The sequence below is a fragment of the Hipposideros armiger genome, unplaced genomic scaffold (genome assembly GCF_001890085.2).
Source record: "Hipposideros armiger isolate ML-2016 unplaced genomic scaffold, ASM189008v1 scaffold_125, whole genome shotgun sequence".
Lineage (NCBI taxonomy): Eukaryota > Metazoa > Chordata > Mammalia > Chiroptera > Hipposideridae > Hipposideros > Hipposideros armiger.
In genome coordinates, this window is record NW_017731475.1 from 2,341,727 (window position 1) to 2,359,704 (window position 17,978).

General features: G+C 34.9%; 1 protein-coding gene across 2 annotated transcripts in view; it reads right to left on the minus strand.

Annotated features, from left to right (window-relative positions):
* Positions 1-416: 416 nt before the first annotated feature.
* TBC1D23 (TBC1 domain family member 23) overlaps positions 417-17,978 on the minus strand; it is a 59,415-nt gene continuing 41,853 nt past the window's right edge. Inside the window, exons 13-19 of one of the 2 annotated variants that reach the window (XM_019648340.1) lie at positions 17,101-17,210; positions 10,961-11,100; positions 9,675-9,719; positions 7,485-7,573; positions 4,417-4,552; positions 2,966-3,160; positions 435-2,099 (exon numbers count right to left, since the gene is read on the minus strand). In XM_019648340.1, the coding sequence (XP_019503885.1) occupies positions 2,018-2,099; positions 2,966-3,160; positions 4,417-4,552; positions 7,485-7,573; positions 9,675-9,719; positions 10,961-11,100; positions 17,101-17,210 (797 nt within the window). In that variant the 3' untranslated portion in view covers positions 435-2,017. Of the gene's footprint in view, positions 2,100-2,965; positions 3,161-4,416; positions 4,553-7,484; positions 7,574-9,674; positions 9,720-10,960; positions 11,101-17,100; positions 17,211-17,978 lie in introns of both variants that reach the window. The other variant, XM_019648341.1, reaches the window with a different exon arrangement.

Consider the following 17,978-nt stretch of genomic DNA (forward strand, 5'->3'; position numbering starts at 1 on the left):
TCATCTTGTTGCCACCTCTGCAGTCCTGCGAGTCCATGAGAGGTGCTATCCCAGTGTTCTAGTTCTGTGGTTAGTGAGCCAGTGACAGGAGATGATGAACTACATGAGTGCCTCATGCAATCATGACATGTATTTTCATTTAATATTCATGATGAAAACTGTGGTGTCAGCACAGATAACAAATTGAAGTTCAGAGAAGTTAAGTTCAAGGTCGAAATTTACTACATGTGGAATTTAATATCATTTATATTAAACTACCTTTTCCCCCCTCCCCATCGAGATGAACAGAAATAGTAATCTAATATTTTCAAACCTGAAATCTGAGCATTTAAATCCCACTGAAAGGATAGCCCTCAATTTTTTTTTTATCTATAGAGATTTACAAATGGGAGGGAGTGGAGAAAGAGAGACTGTAATTAAGAACAAAGTTTTGAGCAAATTGTACTGGTTTATTTACAATTGTAATTTATAAACAATAACACAAACATCTTTACATTAATATTATGAAAAAAGCTGCCCATTGCTGAAATGGGCAAAAAATGAGACTTCAGGACATTTCTAAAAGGGGCACCAAGAAAAGAAAAAAATATGCAATATAACAGTTGTGGAGAGAGTTATAAATATCAGTTATTGCACCAGGTGCAATTTCATGCAAATGTCTTCAACCACTCAAGTAAACTGTTATTATTTAGATATTAGAATATTAAAATTTCTTCAACTATGTTGCTTTTTATTCACTTGATTTCCATTAAGTAAATTAAAATAACTGGCTGTAAACGGGATACATCTAAATATTTCTCCTATCAACCCCTTAGAGATAATCCATTACATTTTAAGACATGGCCGATTGTAAGGATTTGCTACTTCCCAAATAGATTTTACAAGAAGTCATTCCATGGCCTCAAATGTATTCCCAGATTTCTCTTACCTAATGTGTCTAATATGGACCTTGATAAATTAAATTGAGGAAGCTGTAAAATAAAGCAGATCACATTACAGTTTTTTGTCATACTAAGAGAATAAAAATAGTTTCAAGCCACTAGAATTTTAGTAAGACAAGACAAAAACTAAAGAGAAAGCAATTTCAGAAAGTGATGATAGAAACAACTGTAGTTGATACAGCTCTCTGATTATTTGGCTTTTATTTAAGTGGTATTAGTATGGTCACAGACCATAATCTCACTGAGGATAAATCAGTGTGTGTCCAACACCTGTTTTGAAATATTCTAAATCAAATACTCCATTTGTAATAAAGACCAATAACATTTTTACAGATACAATCTGTCCCCAAAATGTTAATTATAAACTTAACATGCCTACCTACTTACTATAATGCTTTACCTGCTCCTTAAAAACCGTTATGATGAAGTTTAGTATCTGAAGCACATCCTGTTCAAATTATTAGCTAATGGTGCAAAGAGGACTTGGAAATATCCCTTGATGTTTCAACATTTCACTAGCTGGACTGAATTTTCTGAGTTGGCTGGGATCTTCATTTTATTAAAAAGGTTTCACTATTTTTTAAGAACAGAAAGAGGCTAGTTACTAATCTATGTAATACTTTTTAGTTTCTGATATTGCTCTGTGGGTAAAACTAAATGTAGCAATTAAAAGGTCTCCTCAACTAATTCTATCTCTAATTTTCAGTGAAGACATTGCAAACATGTATGTGTATGGATGTTTTTAAACCTGAAAGTTATGCATGTTCCCTTAAAACAGCTCTTCAAAACAGAACTGTATTCTGCACCCTTAGTTCCTAAGGGCACAGGGTCAGTTACTTCAGTCATCTAATAACTGACCTTTATAATTAATCATTTACAAAACCAAAAATGCAAAAGAAAATTTTAAAAAAATTTTAACTGTCCAGAGAGTGATTATAATAATTGATACTTTTTAGACCTGCTATTCAAGCACCCCTATGAGCAAATGAACAGTCTGCAGTTAGTATTCAGTCAGGAAAGTAGGTCCATGTTTCTCTTGGTTGTCTTAATTTTTTTTGAAATAATTTTCTTTTATATTAACTTTCCAAAGCATCCAAAACTTTCATGATCTGTTGTTTTATGGCTTTGGTAGCATCTCCTGCATTTGGAATTAAATACCTATGCGGGGGGAAAAAAAAATATATAGATATATATATATATACACACACACACACACACACATTAATATAGTGCTTTCCCTTCAGGACTCAGATATGACTTCCAATGGGAAGCTTTCTCTGACCTATGAAGCCAGCAGAAATGTCTTCATATATACTCCCCTTAACTTATATTAACATATACTCAAAAGCATATTTTGAAAGACAGAAAATCTAGATGTAAAAGCAAGGTGATTTCTCATATAGTGTAGAGCAAGGTGGAAGGAACTGCAGGTCAATAGCTAGGAGGGCTATATTTGGTTCTATCACAAGCTAGATATAAAGCTCTATGAGTCTCAACCCCTCTCGGTTTCACATTTTTATCTGGAAGATTAAAGACGGTTTAGTTTTGAGATCAGTGTGGTATATGGCCTTGTGCCAGTCTATAAACCCTCACTGGTCCACAATGACATAAGGAGGAGCTTAAACCAGATTGTAAATTAACTACCCCACTCAGCACACTGCTTAATTCACTGACACTTTTGCAAAATAAGAATTATCTGATGAAAGAAAATAAAAACATTGCTTTACATTCTGAGACACGAGTGTTATTTGATTGCAAACCAGCATTTAGTGCAGCACTGGTATAGATTATTTTTAAAGACCCTTCTGTCAAGTTTATCTAATTACCTATGGCACTTACTGAAATCATGTGCTAATGGTTAAACCACCTATGACTATGGATTTGGAAGAAAAATAAGGCAAAGATATTAATAAAAGTGTTTCAAGTATACTATCCCACCATCTAGTCCCCAAATAGAGAAACAAACTGCATTTAACAATGAACTAATTCAATAATTAGATAACATCATCCTAAGAAAATCTTACCTTTCAATTGCCAAGATTTCTATTCCTGAAGCACTGCTGTTTCCGTACTTGAAGGTAATTAGCTCAGGATGTTTCTTTTTGGATGTAATTTTAACTACAGAGTTTAGTGCTTGTCGAGACTGTATATAAGCCAATCCTTTCCGTGAAAGAATCTCCCTTAAACAGTACATATGTGTTGCAGTAACCAACAGATGGCTTAAGAGGAAAAAAAGCATTAAAAAACAAAAAAATGTTTTTAAAAGGTTATTCGAACAGCTGTTACTTCAACAGCCCAATTATAAAAAAATGTTCAACTCCAGATGAACTTACTTTTGAGTTAAAAAATACATCGATAAACAAATAAGCTGTCTAATAAAAGCTTTTAATTTTCCCTTAGTTGTATGCAAAATTAATGTTTTATTAAGAGATAATCCTGTAACTGTTTAAAAGCAAAGGCATAACATTTTATAATAAAAAGTATAATACAATTAGAAATCATTAAACTAATGAACAGATTTTTAGAATCTAGTCTATGTGGTATTTGAAATATACCTTTCAGACTTTTAACAGTATTGTCCACGTTCATAAAATATTCTCATTCAACACACCATAGCATATGTCTAATATCAAAGACTACTATGCAATAGTTGGGCTGCCTTATGTATTTTAAAATGTTCTGTAACTGGATCCTGAAGGCAAAACGAACGGGCAGAGAATTATTAACCCTCCCACAAGTGCCTCAGCTTACTTTTAATATAGTGATAATATTCATACACTTTTGGGTAATACAGTAAGACAAATATCAGACAAGTCCAGAATGTGGGACATTCTGCAAAACAACTGGACTAGACTCAAAGGATTCATTTATCATGAAGAAAGGTGGGAAGCGGTGGTGTGGGGAGTCACGCTTTGTACACTGTGTGAGACTAAATTGATACAACAGGCAAATGCACTGTGTGACCATAACTGGATCCTGGATCAGGAAGAAAAAGCAAAGGCTATTAAAGATACTTTGGGGTCATTCTGAAAAAACGTGAGTGTGGTTTGTATGATGAATGATGTTAGTTTTTAAAGATGTGATAACGCTACTCAAGTTGTGTAGGACAATGTGCATACCCCTGGGAGATTCATGCTAAGGCATTTGGGGGTAGAATGTCTTATCTGGAGGTTGCTTCTGCATAGTTTGACAAATGGGAAGTGTATGTGTATGTGTGTATGTATACATACACATAAATAGAATGATGGTGTAATGTGAAAAGAAGTTAAAAACTGGTGAATCTAAGAGAGACTTATAAAGGTATGCGATTTTTCAAAATAAATAAAATACCATAAAATATTTTTTAAAATCAAAATATATAATACATGTCAACAGAGGGAAATTATATATTACTATACTTGAATAAATAAAATGTCCTCTATTATTAACTTCCTTAAATTTAATTTTACTTCTGAAGAAAACATTTTAAAAGTACCTAGGAAACATGTGTCCACTTTCTTTCACTTCTTTACAAGGAAAATGATGCTTGATATCTGGCTTGTTTATCCAGGTCTGAATGTTTACAACCTCTTTTCTGTCATCATCTGACATTGAAGAACTGTCAATTTCATCTACAAAGAATTTAAAGAGTTAAAAGTGGATATTACCAACTTTAAAAATGATACATTTCTTAACAGCCTGAAAAAAGTTTTCCAATAGTATTTTAAACATATGGGTTAAAAAAAAACCAATCAGTTCTAGTCCTGCTACCTATATTTCCTTATGCCACTGGTACTAATACAGAAATATTGTTATGAAAAATTACTCTGTATAGTAAGAAAGTCAGGTGCAAATATTGAGAATACACCTTTAAAAGATTAAACAATCTGAGACATTTAAACTTTTTTTATTTAAATAACATAATTATGATCTATGACTAGTCTGTAGAGAGATGGCTGAATTATCCAATAATAAACACCCATCTTGAGGGCAAAGATGGCGAAGTCCTTTTTCTATTGCTGGTTCCTGATTTTAAGGAAAATAACAACAACAACAAAAATCCATCTTGAGATAAATAAGTAAAAACACTTTTTTTAAATGAGAGAAATAGAAAACAATCTATTATTTTGTTCTTCTCATTTAAGAAAGGGGAATTACAGTCCCTAGGGGTTTTGCTTTTTAAGAAATACATACTTCAAAATATAAAAAGACATAACAAAAAAGGAAATCTCATATATCTATACCCTTCCAACTTAAATAAAAAAGTGAAGCCCTCGGGCAGGCCGAATGGCTCAGTTGGTTAAGAGCGTGAGCGCTGAGCAACAGGGTCATCGGTTTGATTCCCACATGAGCTGTGCCCAAGCGGAGCGCCCCTGAGCTGCCAATAGATGGCAGGATGGCTCAGCTGGTGAGAGCACGTTTTCTTAACAACAAGGTTGCTAGTTCGACTCCCGCATGGGATGGTGGGCTGCACCTACCCACAACTGAGATTGAACATGGCACCTTGAGCTGAGTGGCCGCGAGCTGCTGAAAGGCAGCTGGATGGCGACTGGACTTGGAGCTGAGCTAGCTGCGCCCTCCACAACTAAGATTGGAGGACAACAACTTGGCTGTTCCCCTTCTCCAATTACCCAATAAAATCTTTAAAAAAAAAAAAAAAGGTGAAGCCCTCGTATATCTCTTTCCGATCACATTCCTCTTCTTTCCCCACTAACAAATAGAAAGGATCTGAATTTGGTGTTATTGGTTCCATACTTGTTTTTAGTTTAACCATATGTGAATATCCCTAAATAATATAGAGTAGTGTTTTGTATTTTAAGTAAAATTTATATAAATAGTAGACTAAGCAATTGTATTATTCTATAACTGCTGCCCTACTCCCAATATTGTAAAATTTATCCATGCTTTTTATCCACATAGCTTAGTTTTCTCATTTTCATTACTGTGCAATTTTCCATAGTGTACATATGTGTGTGTGTATATATATATATGATATATGTAAATATACCATAATTTATTCATCCATTTGCCTCTCCCCTTTGTTAATGGAAAGAGTTGAGATATTTGGGGAAAGAGATAACAGAAAGATGGCAACAGAGAGGGTAGGAGAAAAAGGAACATAAGAAACAATTAGAAACAGCATGTAGAAAATTGCATTTACCTCAGTGCAAGTTTTCTGGAAAGTGATTTTTAAATATGTAATAAGCTAAGAATTTACCCTCTAATGTACTTGCAAAAGTTCATCTACATATATGTATAAAAATATCTGTTGCCATTTGAAACAGAAAACCACCACTAGTGTCAATTGAGGGAAGGCTAATTAAATTATGGTATGTTTATATAATAGAGGTATATGGATGAGATGGAAAATATGCAACATGTATTACTAAGGGGAAAAAATAAAGTGAGATTTGTAAGTATTTTTTTTCTCATTTCGTACATTCATATACTGTTTTATTTTTTTCTACCTCAATTCACATGTTAATATTAATTATTATTATTTAACCAGGGTAATCTGGGTAGTGGGATTATGGACCAAAGTAATACATTATTTTTTAAAATATAAAGACAACCAGCCACACAGAGGATGACAAATTTCCGTGGCACAATATCCCCACCTTGTGGCCCTTTAGGATATTGCCTCCAGTTTCAAAAGGCTCTTTTCAGACGTCTATTTTGGAATTTCCTGAACTTCATTCAGTCCTACAACTCTGTCTTCTCCGTGGGTGATCAAGGGGAATTAAATCCAATCCCATGAAATTAAATACTATCTCTACACTGATGAGTCCCAGATTACCACCAGGTTAGACGTCTCTCCTCTGCTAAAGACTCCTATAATCAACTTCTTACTTAACATTTCTGCTTGGGTTTCTAATAGGTATAATTTAAAATGCCTAAAACCAGGCTGGCTGAGTGGCTCAGTTGATTAAATTGGATTAAGAGCGCGAGCTCTGAGCAACATGGCCGCCTGTTTGATTCCCACATGGGTCGGTGATGCTGCGCCCAAGCTAAGGTGTTGCTGAGCTGCCAACAGGATGGCTCAGCTGCTGTAACAAGGTTGCCTGTTTAATGGTGGGCTACGCCCACCCGCAACTAAGACTGAACTTGGCACCTTGAGCTGGAGTGCTGCCTGGATGGTTCAGTGGATAGGGCGTGGGCTCTTAACAACAAGGCTGCTGGTTAGACACCCGCATGGGATGGTGGTTACGCCCACCAGCAACTAAGATTGAACACAGCACCTTGAACTTAGAGGCCACCAGCTGCCGACAGGAAGCCAGATGGTGACTGGCGCCCTCCACAACGAAGATTAAACAACAACAACTTGGCTGGTTTCCTTCCCCAACTCCCCAACACTGTTCCACTCCCCCAATTCCCCAATTAAAAAAAAAAATGATGTCTAAAACCAAACTCGTAATAGAAAAACCACGCTCTTCAAGCTCCTCTACAGAATGTTACTGTCTTTTTTTTTTTTTTACAGCAGTTGTTCACTAGTTCCAGAATAATCTCTATAATCGCTCCTGATACCTGAGGAAAGGAGACTATAGATTAAGTGTATTACTACACCTGTATCGTATTCTTCTTCATCCCCAATGCTGAACACAGGCTTTACACCACGGTAAGGCTTGCCCACTCTGTCACTGCTGCTCACATGCCTATAGTCAAAGAATTTTAGGAGGGAAATCATCACTTAAGAAGTTATCAAAGATTTTTACCAAGTATCATTTGAATTTTCAAACAAAATGTGAATGTTCTTTGCCCACGTACTACCCAGTCTTATGATAGCTATGTGAAGGAAATCGAAACGAGGTAAGGAAATATGTTAGCAAAAGTGGCATAAAAACTTGGTAGGCTGAACGCTTTCAAATCTGTAAAAACTAAGTTTGAAACAATTTTAATATTCATATTAAAATCAATGCTTAGATCTGTGTGGCCTTAGGAGTTACTTAACCTCTCTGTGCTTCTGTTTCCTCATCTGTAAAATTGTAATAACAATATATCTACCCTTCATGGTTATTGTAAAAATTAAATCAGTTAATATTTTGTAAACCTCTTAGAACAATGCCTGGCATATAGCAAGTGCTACATACGTGTCTGTTAGACAATACAGATTATGGAACCAAATGTTCAAATTCTAGCTTAAGGCTTCTCATATAGGTGCAATTGTCTTAAGTTTTTCTTCCCATTTTTTATTACTGTTACTTTTGTTTAATAGAAACTAAGATTCTACTTCTTTTACATAAGTGTAAATAAGCCATGAAAATAAATCTGCCTTTCTTCTTCAAGTGGAAGAAGCATAAATGACATGTAAACTCAAAGTTGATTAGTTCTGCAGGAAGTATGACCTCTTTTTATAATAATATAAAAATTTAATCTCACTACTTTTCAGGTAATCTCAAATAAACCAACAAGTAAAATTAAAATAATTTAACAAAATACTATGTTTTTCTGGGGAAAAGGCATTGTATCATTTGTAGGGTAAGGTTCAGTTAAGAATATCTACTATGAAGAAAAACTGTGGCTTTTTTTTGTCTTTGTCATGTATCAAGAGCTAGTCCAAAGTGGGAAAAAAAATCAAGTTACATGTCTATACTTAGCCTTAGAATTCAACTTTTCCAGAAGATGGAGGTCAAATATGTATTTTAAATCATTTCTTAATATATTTCTTCAATAAAAACCTTATCACAATCTAATTTTGTTCAAATAGGTTTAAATCTTTACTTCTCCCAAAACAAGTCTTCAATAGAAAACCAGTGAGAGTTGCGCAAATAACTAAATACTCTGGGAATTACGAGTGTAAGTTAGGTTAATCAATACATAGCTTCAAGTTAAAATCATAAAATCATTTGATTTTGTTAAAATATATTTAATGTAAAATTATCCTGTAAATTATCAAATGATACTTGTTATTATTCCAAAGCTTAATTTACATTCAAAGTATAACTAGATTTTCTTTTAAAATGTTCATAGGTATTGCTGTAATTGATATTCTAATTTAAACTGCAGAAAAATTCTGTGAGTATAAAAACTGTAAAGCCATAAAGAAATATTAAGTAAGTAAAGTTCTTTTTGCTCATCCTCATTTTAGATCTTTTCAAAACTATGGAATCTAATGACAAGCACCCCATCTTACTGGGGCAGAGAAAAGATGAGTTATATAATTAAGATGTTCACCATGACCTAATTTCCTTCAGTAAAACCAAAGGTAGAACTCCAGGGCTGTGGTTCTTTGGAATCAATTTATATATCAACTCACCAACCTAAATACATATATTTTATTAAGAAAAATCTAAACATATTATAAAATTACATAATAAAAAACTTGAACCATGAACTATGCCGTTTTTAAGGTGCCATCATCATTTTCTTTACTGTTAGGGCAGAAGATGGAAGTAAATGATCTCCAAAGCTAATACCCTATCAAGGCTACGTATTTTCTTTGTTTCCCCTTCCTCTGTATCAAAATAAAAGCTGCGGGCTTTATGAAGTTCTTAGATTTAAATGTACTTGATTTTCACCTGAGGAATGGGAGGCATGAAGAAGCATGCAAGAAAAGAAAGTTTTGTAATGATCAAAGCAAAAAACATAAAGAAAAAGAGATCAGTATCACATACTCCTAAAAGCAGAATGAGAAATGTTTAGCATTTGAAACAGCTACAAGAAATTTTAGCCAAGACAGCATGAGGCTTATACACAGCATGAAGCATGCTGAAGAAAAAGGATGGTCCAGCAAAGCTGCTCTACTCATTCGCTTACCGCTCTGTACATGTTCTGTCTGGCCAAGGAAGATTGAAAGACATTCTATAGTAAATTGAGGCAGAGGACAGAACAAAATGATTATAAAAAAACACAACAGCTTTAAAACAAAAATATAGTATAATCAGTTTTTCTGACCCAGAGCACACATTATAAAGCAAATGTTTTGATCATCCCAAGTACAAAGAAAAAGGAAAAAAAGCCAGTTTCAAGGGACACTTTAACGGACAATAGTCTTTTCAATTTAGAGTTATCATTAGTTCATTTAAAAATAAAATTAATGTATTTTAAAATAAAATTTTAAATGTTCATGCTACAAAATGTAGCAATAATAGTACTCTAATTCAAAATGCACTACCTAAAAGTACAAAGGTTAGGCTTTTGAAAGCAGACATATATTTTAATGAGCAAAAAATCTTTCAGGCTTGATAAACACTTTACTATTTTATTTATCAGTTGGCCATTTTAGACGAGATACAATTTTTCAGATTAGTGAAAATAACGAGTATTCTCTTCTTTACTATTTACTAAATGAGAAAAAATGTACTTTTGTATGTATATGTATTAAAAGAAAGTGGCAAACAGTAAATTCCTCGTATTTAGTTCTAATGTCAAATATTTCAACTTTCCTAGGATACGGCAAGTAAAACATGAGAGTGAAATTATTGTGTTGTCGGAAAAGTCATGACGATTTTTTCTGTTTTTCGTTGCAAAATGCGTCATGACTTTTCCAACCACCCAATAAATACTAGATATTCTTAAACTTACTTATTTGTTAGCTGTATTTGTAATTCATGGGAAAATAGGGGTTGCTTATATTCTGTGAACAAAATTCTATGAAGATCTGAACTCTTAAACTTAAGAAAATTGGTTTCTGCTTTTTTAGCATGACCAAATTTTCTAGATTTAAATCCCTATAGCAGAAGAGGTTCCTTCATTGAGATACTGCATTAAGACGATTCCCATCCATCTGATGTGTTGGAAACAGCTACCATATGAAGTGTAACACATATAATGGCATTTAAATATTTATGAATGGCATGAAGGGGCAGAATCATTATTTGTATCTTATTCTGAGCAGTGGGAGAAAAGAAAGTAATCCGTAGACAAATTTTACAGCAATAAAGGACATCTCTGCAATTATAATGAAAACTAGAATCATCTAATAAAAAGTGTACTTTATGATCCTTTTCTAGAACACATTCAATTCAATCAACATTTACTCTAAGATATTTTTCTTTAGTTTTAATTACTCATCATCAACTCATACCGTATAAGCAACTCACCGGTCCACAGGAGTTGATGTATTCTCGATAAAACTGATAACTTTTTCCTTGACATTAACGGATTTTGTCTTCAAAGCAATAGTCATTTTATTTACTAGTGATTTCATTCCTCTATCATTTGAGCCATTAGAACATTCACCCTGAAAAAAAAAAAAAAAAGACCTTACTAAAGAACTGCTCTCCAAATGATGAGCAGATACACTACTGCTGACGGTTGTCTAGATGTTATGGACTCACTTGTGTCCTCCCTCCCCTAAATGCATCTGTTAAAAGTCTTAACTCCCAGTACGCCTCAGAAAGTGACTGTATGTGGAGACAGGGCCTTCAAGAGGCAATTAAGTTTAAATAAGTTCATGTAAGTGGGCCCTAATCCAATATGAGTGGTGTCCTTATAAGGACAGGGGGAGACATCAGGGATGCACCTGCACAGAAAAAAAGGCCATGTACAGACACAGCAGGAAGGCAGCACCTGCAAGCCAAAGAGAGAGGCCTCAGGCGAAATCCAACCTGCCAATGCCTTGATCCTGGACCTGTAGCCTCCACAACTATGAGAAAATAAACGTCTGCTGTACAAGCCATAGTCAATCGTATTTTGTTATGGAAGCCCTAGCAGACTGATATATTGTACACGTAAATGTGTGGAGTCTGGAATTACCTTCTTTATTCAATAAGAAATAAAGTTATTGACCTTTTCTTAACTCAGGTTAGTCTATAAAAATAAGCAAAAGAATACAGGCATGCTTCGGAGATATTGCAGGTTCAGTTCCAGACCACCGCAATAAAATGAATATTGCAATAAAGCTAGTCACATTTTTTTGTTTCCCAGTGCATATAAAAGTTGTTTTTACACTATGCTATAGTCTATTAAGTGTGCAACAGCAGTATGCCTAAAAAAAAAAAACAATGAAAATGCCTTAATTAAAAAACATTTTATTGCTAAAACATGCTAACCATCATCTGACCTTCATCAAGCTGTACTCTTTTTGCTGTTGGAAAGACTTGGCTATCTGAAATTGATGGCTACTGACTCATCAGGGTGATGGTGGCTGAAGCTTGGGGCCATTGTGGCAATTTCTTAAAATAAGACAACAACGAAATATGCCACAGCGATTGACCCTTCCTTTCACGAACAATTTCTCTGTAGCATTTGATGCTGTTTTAAAGCATTTTAATCACAGCAGAACTTCTTTCAAAATTGGAGTCATCCTCTCAAACTCTGCCACTGCTTTATCAACCAAGTTTATATACTATTCTAAAACCTTTATTGTCATTTCAACAATTTTCAGAGCATCTTCACCAGGAGTAGATTCCATCTCAATAAACCACCTTCTTTGCCCACCCACAAGAAGTAACTCCTCATCCATTAGTTTTATGAGATTGCAGCAATTCAGTCGCATCTTCAGGCTCCACTTCTAATTCTAGTTATCTTGCTATTTCCACCACATCTGCAATTACTTCCTCCACCGAAGTCTTGAGACCCTCAAAGTCATCCACAAGGGCTGGAATCAGCTTCTTCCCAACTCCTGTTAATGTTGATATTTTGACCTCTTCTCATGAATCACATATGTCCTTAATGGCATCTAGAATGGTGATTTCTTTCCAAGAGGTTTTCAAATTACTTTGCCCAGAACCATCAGAGGGATCACTATTTATGGTAGCCATACCCTTATGAAGTGTATTTCTTAAATAATATGACTTGAAAGTCAAAATTACTCCTTGATCCATGGGCTGCAGAGTGGATGTTGTGTTAGCAGGCATGAAAACAACATTAATCTCATTGTACATCTCCATCATAGCTCTTGGGTGACCAGGTGCAGTGTCAATGAGCAGTAATATTTTGAAAGGAATCATTTTTCTAAGCAGTACAACTCAACAGTGGGCTTAGAATATTCAGTAAAGCATGCTGTACACAAATGTGCTGTCATCCAGGCTTTGTTGTTCCATTTGTAGAACACAGACAGAGCAGATTGAGTGTAATTCTTAAGGGTCCTAGGATTTCCAGAATGGTAAATGATCACTGGCTTCAACTTAGTCACCAGCTCATTAGCCCCCTACAAGAGAGTCAGGCTGTGCTTTGAAGTTTTGAAGCCAGGCATTGACTTCTCTCTAGCTACAAAAAGTCCTAGATAGCATCTTCTTCCAATAGAAGCCTGTTTTGTCTACAGTGAAAACCTGTTGTTTACTGTAGCCACCTTCATGAATTATCTTAGCTGGATCTTCTGGATAACTTGTTGCAGCTCCTACACCAGCACTTGCTGCTTCACCTGCATTTTATGTTATGGAGATGCTTCTTTCCTCAAGCCTCATGAACCAACCTCTGCTGGCTTCAGACTTTTCTTCTGCAGCTTCCTCATCTCTCTCAGCCTTCACGGACTTGAGGAGAGTTAGGGCCTTACTCTGGATTAGGCTTTGGCTTAAGGGAATGTTGTGGCTGATCTGATTTTCTATTCAGACCACTAAAGCTTTCTTCGTAAGACTTTCACTTTCATATCATTCACATGTTCCCTGGAGTATCACTTTTAATTTCCTTCAAGAACTTTTCCTTTGCATTCACAACTTGGCTAATTGATGGAAGAGGCCTTGCTTTCAGCCTATCTCAGCTTTCAACATGCTCTCCTCACTAATCCTAATCATTTTTAGCTTTGAGTTAAAGTGAGAAACATGAGACTCACTTGAGCACTTAGAGGCCATTGTAGGGTGATTAACTGGCCTAATTTCAACATTGTTGTGTCTCAGGGAATAGACAGTCACATGGAAAGAGAGAGAGAGTGATGGGGAATGACCTGGTCGATGGAGTAGTCAGGACACACACATTTATCGATTAGGTTCACTGTCTTATACAGGCACAATTTATGGCAGCACAAACCAATGAACAATAACATCAAAGACCACAGATGACCACACGAATATAATAATAATGAAAAAGTTTGAAATATTGTGAGAATTACCAAAATGTAACATAGATACATGAAGTAAACAAATGCTGTTGGAAAATGGTGCCAATAGACTTGCTTGATGCAAGGTTGCCACCAACTTTCAATTTGTAAAAAATGTAATTATTTGTGAAGCACACTAAAATGAAGCAAAATAAAATGAGAGGTATGCCTGTAATCAGAGTATCATTTATGTAGCTAAATTTTTAAACATTCATTTCTTGTGAATTTTTGCTTTTTAAAGCATTTTCACTTAGGCCTCTAATTTCTCAAGAAAAGTTATCCTGGTATACCTAATGTAATTGGTGTGAGTATAATTCTTAAATTGTTTCATTGGTTTGCACCCATACTTCTTAGAGGGCAAGTTGGTGACAGGTGTCAAAAGTTTAAGTGTACCAACCTTTTGACCATTAATTCCTCTTCGGAATTTACGGGAAGGAAATAATCAGAAAGTGCCCTAGTATTTAGGTACTATTTGATGGAACATCATACATATGTAAAAACAAACAAACAGGTGTTTTTTTTTAACAACAACAAGTGTTGGCGAGGATGTGGAGAAAAGGGAACCCTCGTGCACTGTTGATGGGAGTGTAAGTTGGTGCAGCCACTATGGAAAACAGTATGGAGGTTCCTCAAAAGTTAAAAATAGAACTACCTTTTGACCCAGCAATTTCACTTCTGGGTATTTGTCCAAAGAGATCCAAAACACTAATTTGAAAAATATATGCACCCCTATGTTTACTGCAGTGCTATTCACAATAGCTAAGATATGGAAACAACCAAAATGCCCATCAATAGATGATAGGATAAAGAAACTGTGGTACATTATACAATGGAGTATTACTTGGCCATAAAAAAGAATGAACTTTTTCCATTTGGAACAACATGGATGGACCTAGAGGATATTATGCTAAATGAAATTGAGAAAGGCAAATACCATATAATTTCACTTATATGTGGAATAAGGGAGCAAACAAAACAGAAATAGACTCAAGAGATACAGAGAAAAAACATGGTTGCTAGATGGGAGGGGAGTTGGGAGAGAAGGTAAAGAGATTAGAAATTACAAATTGGTAGTTACAAGATAGTCACAGGGATGTGAAATACAGTATGGGCAATATAATCAATAATGTTGTAAAGATTCCGTAGGGTGCAGATGGGCACTGGGGTTATCAGGGGGATCACTTTATAGACGGTGTAGATGCCTGACCACTGTGTTGTACACCTGAAGCTATGTATGATGTCAGAGGGGGAGAGGGGGTTTTCACTTTGTGAGATGTGTAAATGTCTAATCCTTACACTGATTTGTACATCTGAAACTTATTTAAAAAACAAGGTTTTTCAAATAAGCATTTTAAAAATGCTATAAAATGCTATTTTCAGTGAAAAGGCAGAAAATAAAATTGTGTATACACACTGATCACTACTTTCAAAATAAAATACTAAAATACACATCCATTAAAAAAGATTTGAAGAAAGTATTTCAAAATATAAATAGCAGTTATCTCGGACAGGGTTACAGGAGTTTTTGTTTTTATACTTTTCACATTTACATATGATGCTACAATGAACATACATTGTTTTTAGTTTTAAGAGAAATAAGTCATTAACAACACAAAAGAACTATGTTTCTGTTTCCATACCTAAATTCAAAACCAAATTATACTGAATATGGATATTCTTCATTATTTTTTAATATAACCATCTTTAAGAGAGTTTATTTACCAGCCTCAATCAATGTTTTTTTAAATCTGGAGATAAAAACTTCAATGGAATATCCAATGCTATGGGTGGTAATATAAATTAGAATAATATTTTCTGGAGGGCAATTTGATAATAAGGCAGAATTCTAAAGATATTGTTAAGTAATCTTTTGATCAAGTTGTTCCACCTCTAGGACTAAATAATCATGACATGCAAATAAATATATTACTACAAAAATTAATTATAATAGTATTTATAACAGAAAAAGACTGGAAGCAATGTAAATATTCAACAACAGGGGACTAACAATAAATTATAATATATCCATATATTAGAATGCTATTTAGTTACTAAAAATGAAAATGGCAATTGTTTAGTAAATAGTGATCTCATTTGAAGAACTCTTAGATACCTAGAGGATCAAGCTGAAAACTTAATTCTGAGACGACTTCTCTGCTGATAATTTGACAATAATTTGCTTTGACTTGTATGGCTGATGATAAACCTCAATTAATGCATCCAATGAGTTACATTTTATAACTACCATTAAATAGGTAAGTGACAGGTATTACACTTTACATTCATTTGCCCACTTCATTCTCATGTCAGCCTTATGAGGAGGATTCTATTATTACCATCCATATTGCATAGATGAAGAAACCAGGGCTGAAAAGATTTTACTGAAGATCATGAAGAAAATAAGGTGTAGAGATAAAACCTGAATACCCAGGTATGTCCGAACTATAAGCCCAAGTTAGTAATCATGACTCTCTGTACCGCGGTTTTCCTTCTATTCCTGTTTTAAAGAATAATCATTAGGTATTCCTGTTACTTGTTAAGAAAATGGTTTAATGACATCTAATTCAACTGACATGAAATGTTGAAAAAGTACTAAAGACTTATTGCCCAAATATTTCCAAAGTAGAACAGAAAAATGGAGTTATCCACTATAGCAATATCCTGCAGTAATGTACATCCCAAAAACTAAAAATTAAATATAATGAGATTGGCAGTCAGTTCCTGTCTTCCTCTGCCCGGCCCATTCTCAAATGTGGGTGGACTAAAGTTTTAATCATGTAAGTTTGTGGTGGGGAGGAGTTCAGACATGGTATGCGGGAGATGTGATCATAAGCCTCAGTATTATCCTGGACCAGACTAACTGGGAGATTTCTAAAGCCAGCTTACTTCACAGTGCCAGCTAATCAGACAACTCAGAATTTCTCCATTCATATTTAAGCTGTGCAGAAAACTGTCACTAGGTGAGACCAAACTGCAACTGGACAGGGAAAAATCTGAATGCAGCAGGTGGACCTCCAGAATTCCTGGCTAATTTAGCCATATGACAAGCATGCTCCAACATTTCATTAACCTCACAAAAATATGACTTCTCACTTTATGTGTCTGAAATACTTTGACTCCATTTCTGTTATGGTGGGGTTTAGTAGTTAACCACCTTTTCTGGGCATTTATCTGAATCTGGTAACATTCGACACATACACTTACATCAAGAGAAGAACTGACACTGCTCCTTGAGCCTGAGGTACTAGCAATCCAATGGCCATATCCATTTTCTGGTCCATCCACATTAATGTCTGCCAAGTGCTGCTGCAGTGCTTAAGATAACAACAAGAAAAAAAGGGACATATCAACACCTTTTGTAAAGATTCATTACCAGAGAAACATAATAAATATGTCATAGCTGAATTCGAAAAAGGATCCACAGATATAATCACAGGTTATCTTTCTGCACCTCTGAAAAGGAGTAAAGGACTCCAGTCTACATAAAGCCTTCGTATACTTCTTTCTTCTAAAGCCTTCTGTACACATATAACTTTTCTTAATTAACCCGAGGGGTGACAATAGCTGTATATATAGGGGATTGATGTTTTCTTCTTTGGAAGGTAATCTTTCAAGTATTCATAGATCTCAGCAACATTTTTACGACATAAAAGATTAACAGAAAACCTATGGTGGCTTTTGTTTTATCATAAGGAGACATTAAACTTTGCCATAATAAAAAAGCAGTCTTAGGCATTAACTGCTATGGAAAGAAGTTATTCTTGGAAAAGAAATAATTCATAGTTTAGAAAAAAGTTTCTAAACTTTACACTATACTATACAAGAATGCTTTTCAGACACTTTTGAGAACAAGCTTAATAACCAAGTTTTGGATCATCAGAATTCTTAATAAATAACACTGGGCATAAGGCCAACACTTGCTTAACACTATTTATTAAAACAATCCCGGGCCAGCCGAGTGGTGCAGTGGTTAAGAACTGGCTTGGGACCCAGTTCGGATCCCACATATGAGGGCCAGTGACACTGCCCTCTACAGCTAAGATGCTGAACAACAGCTCAACCTGGAGCTGGGCTGCCATGAG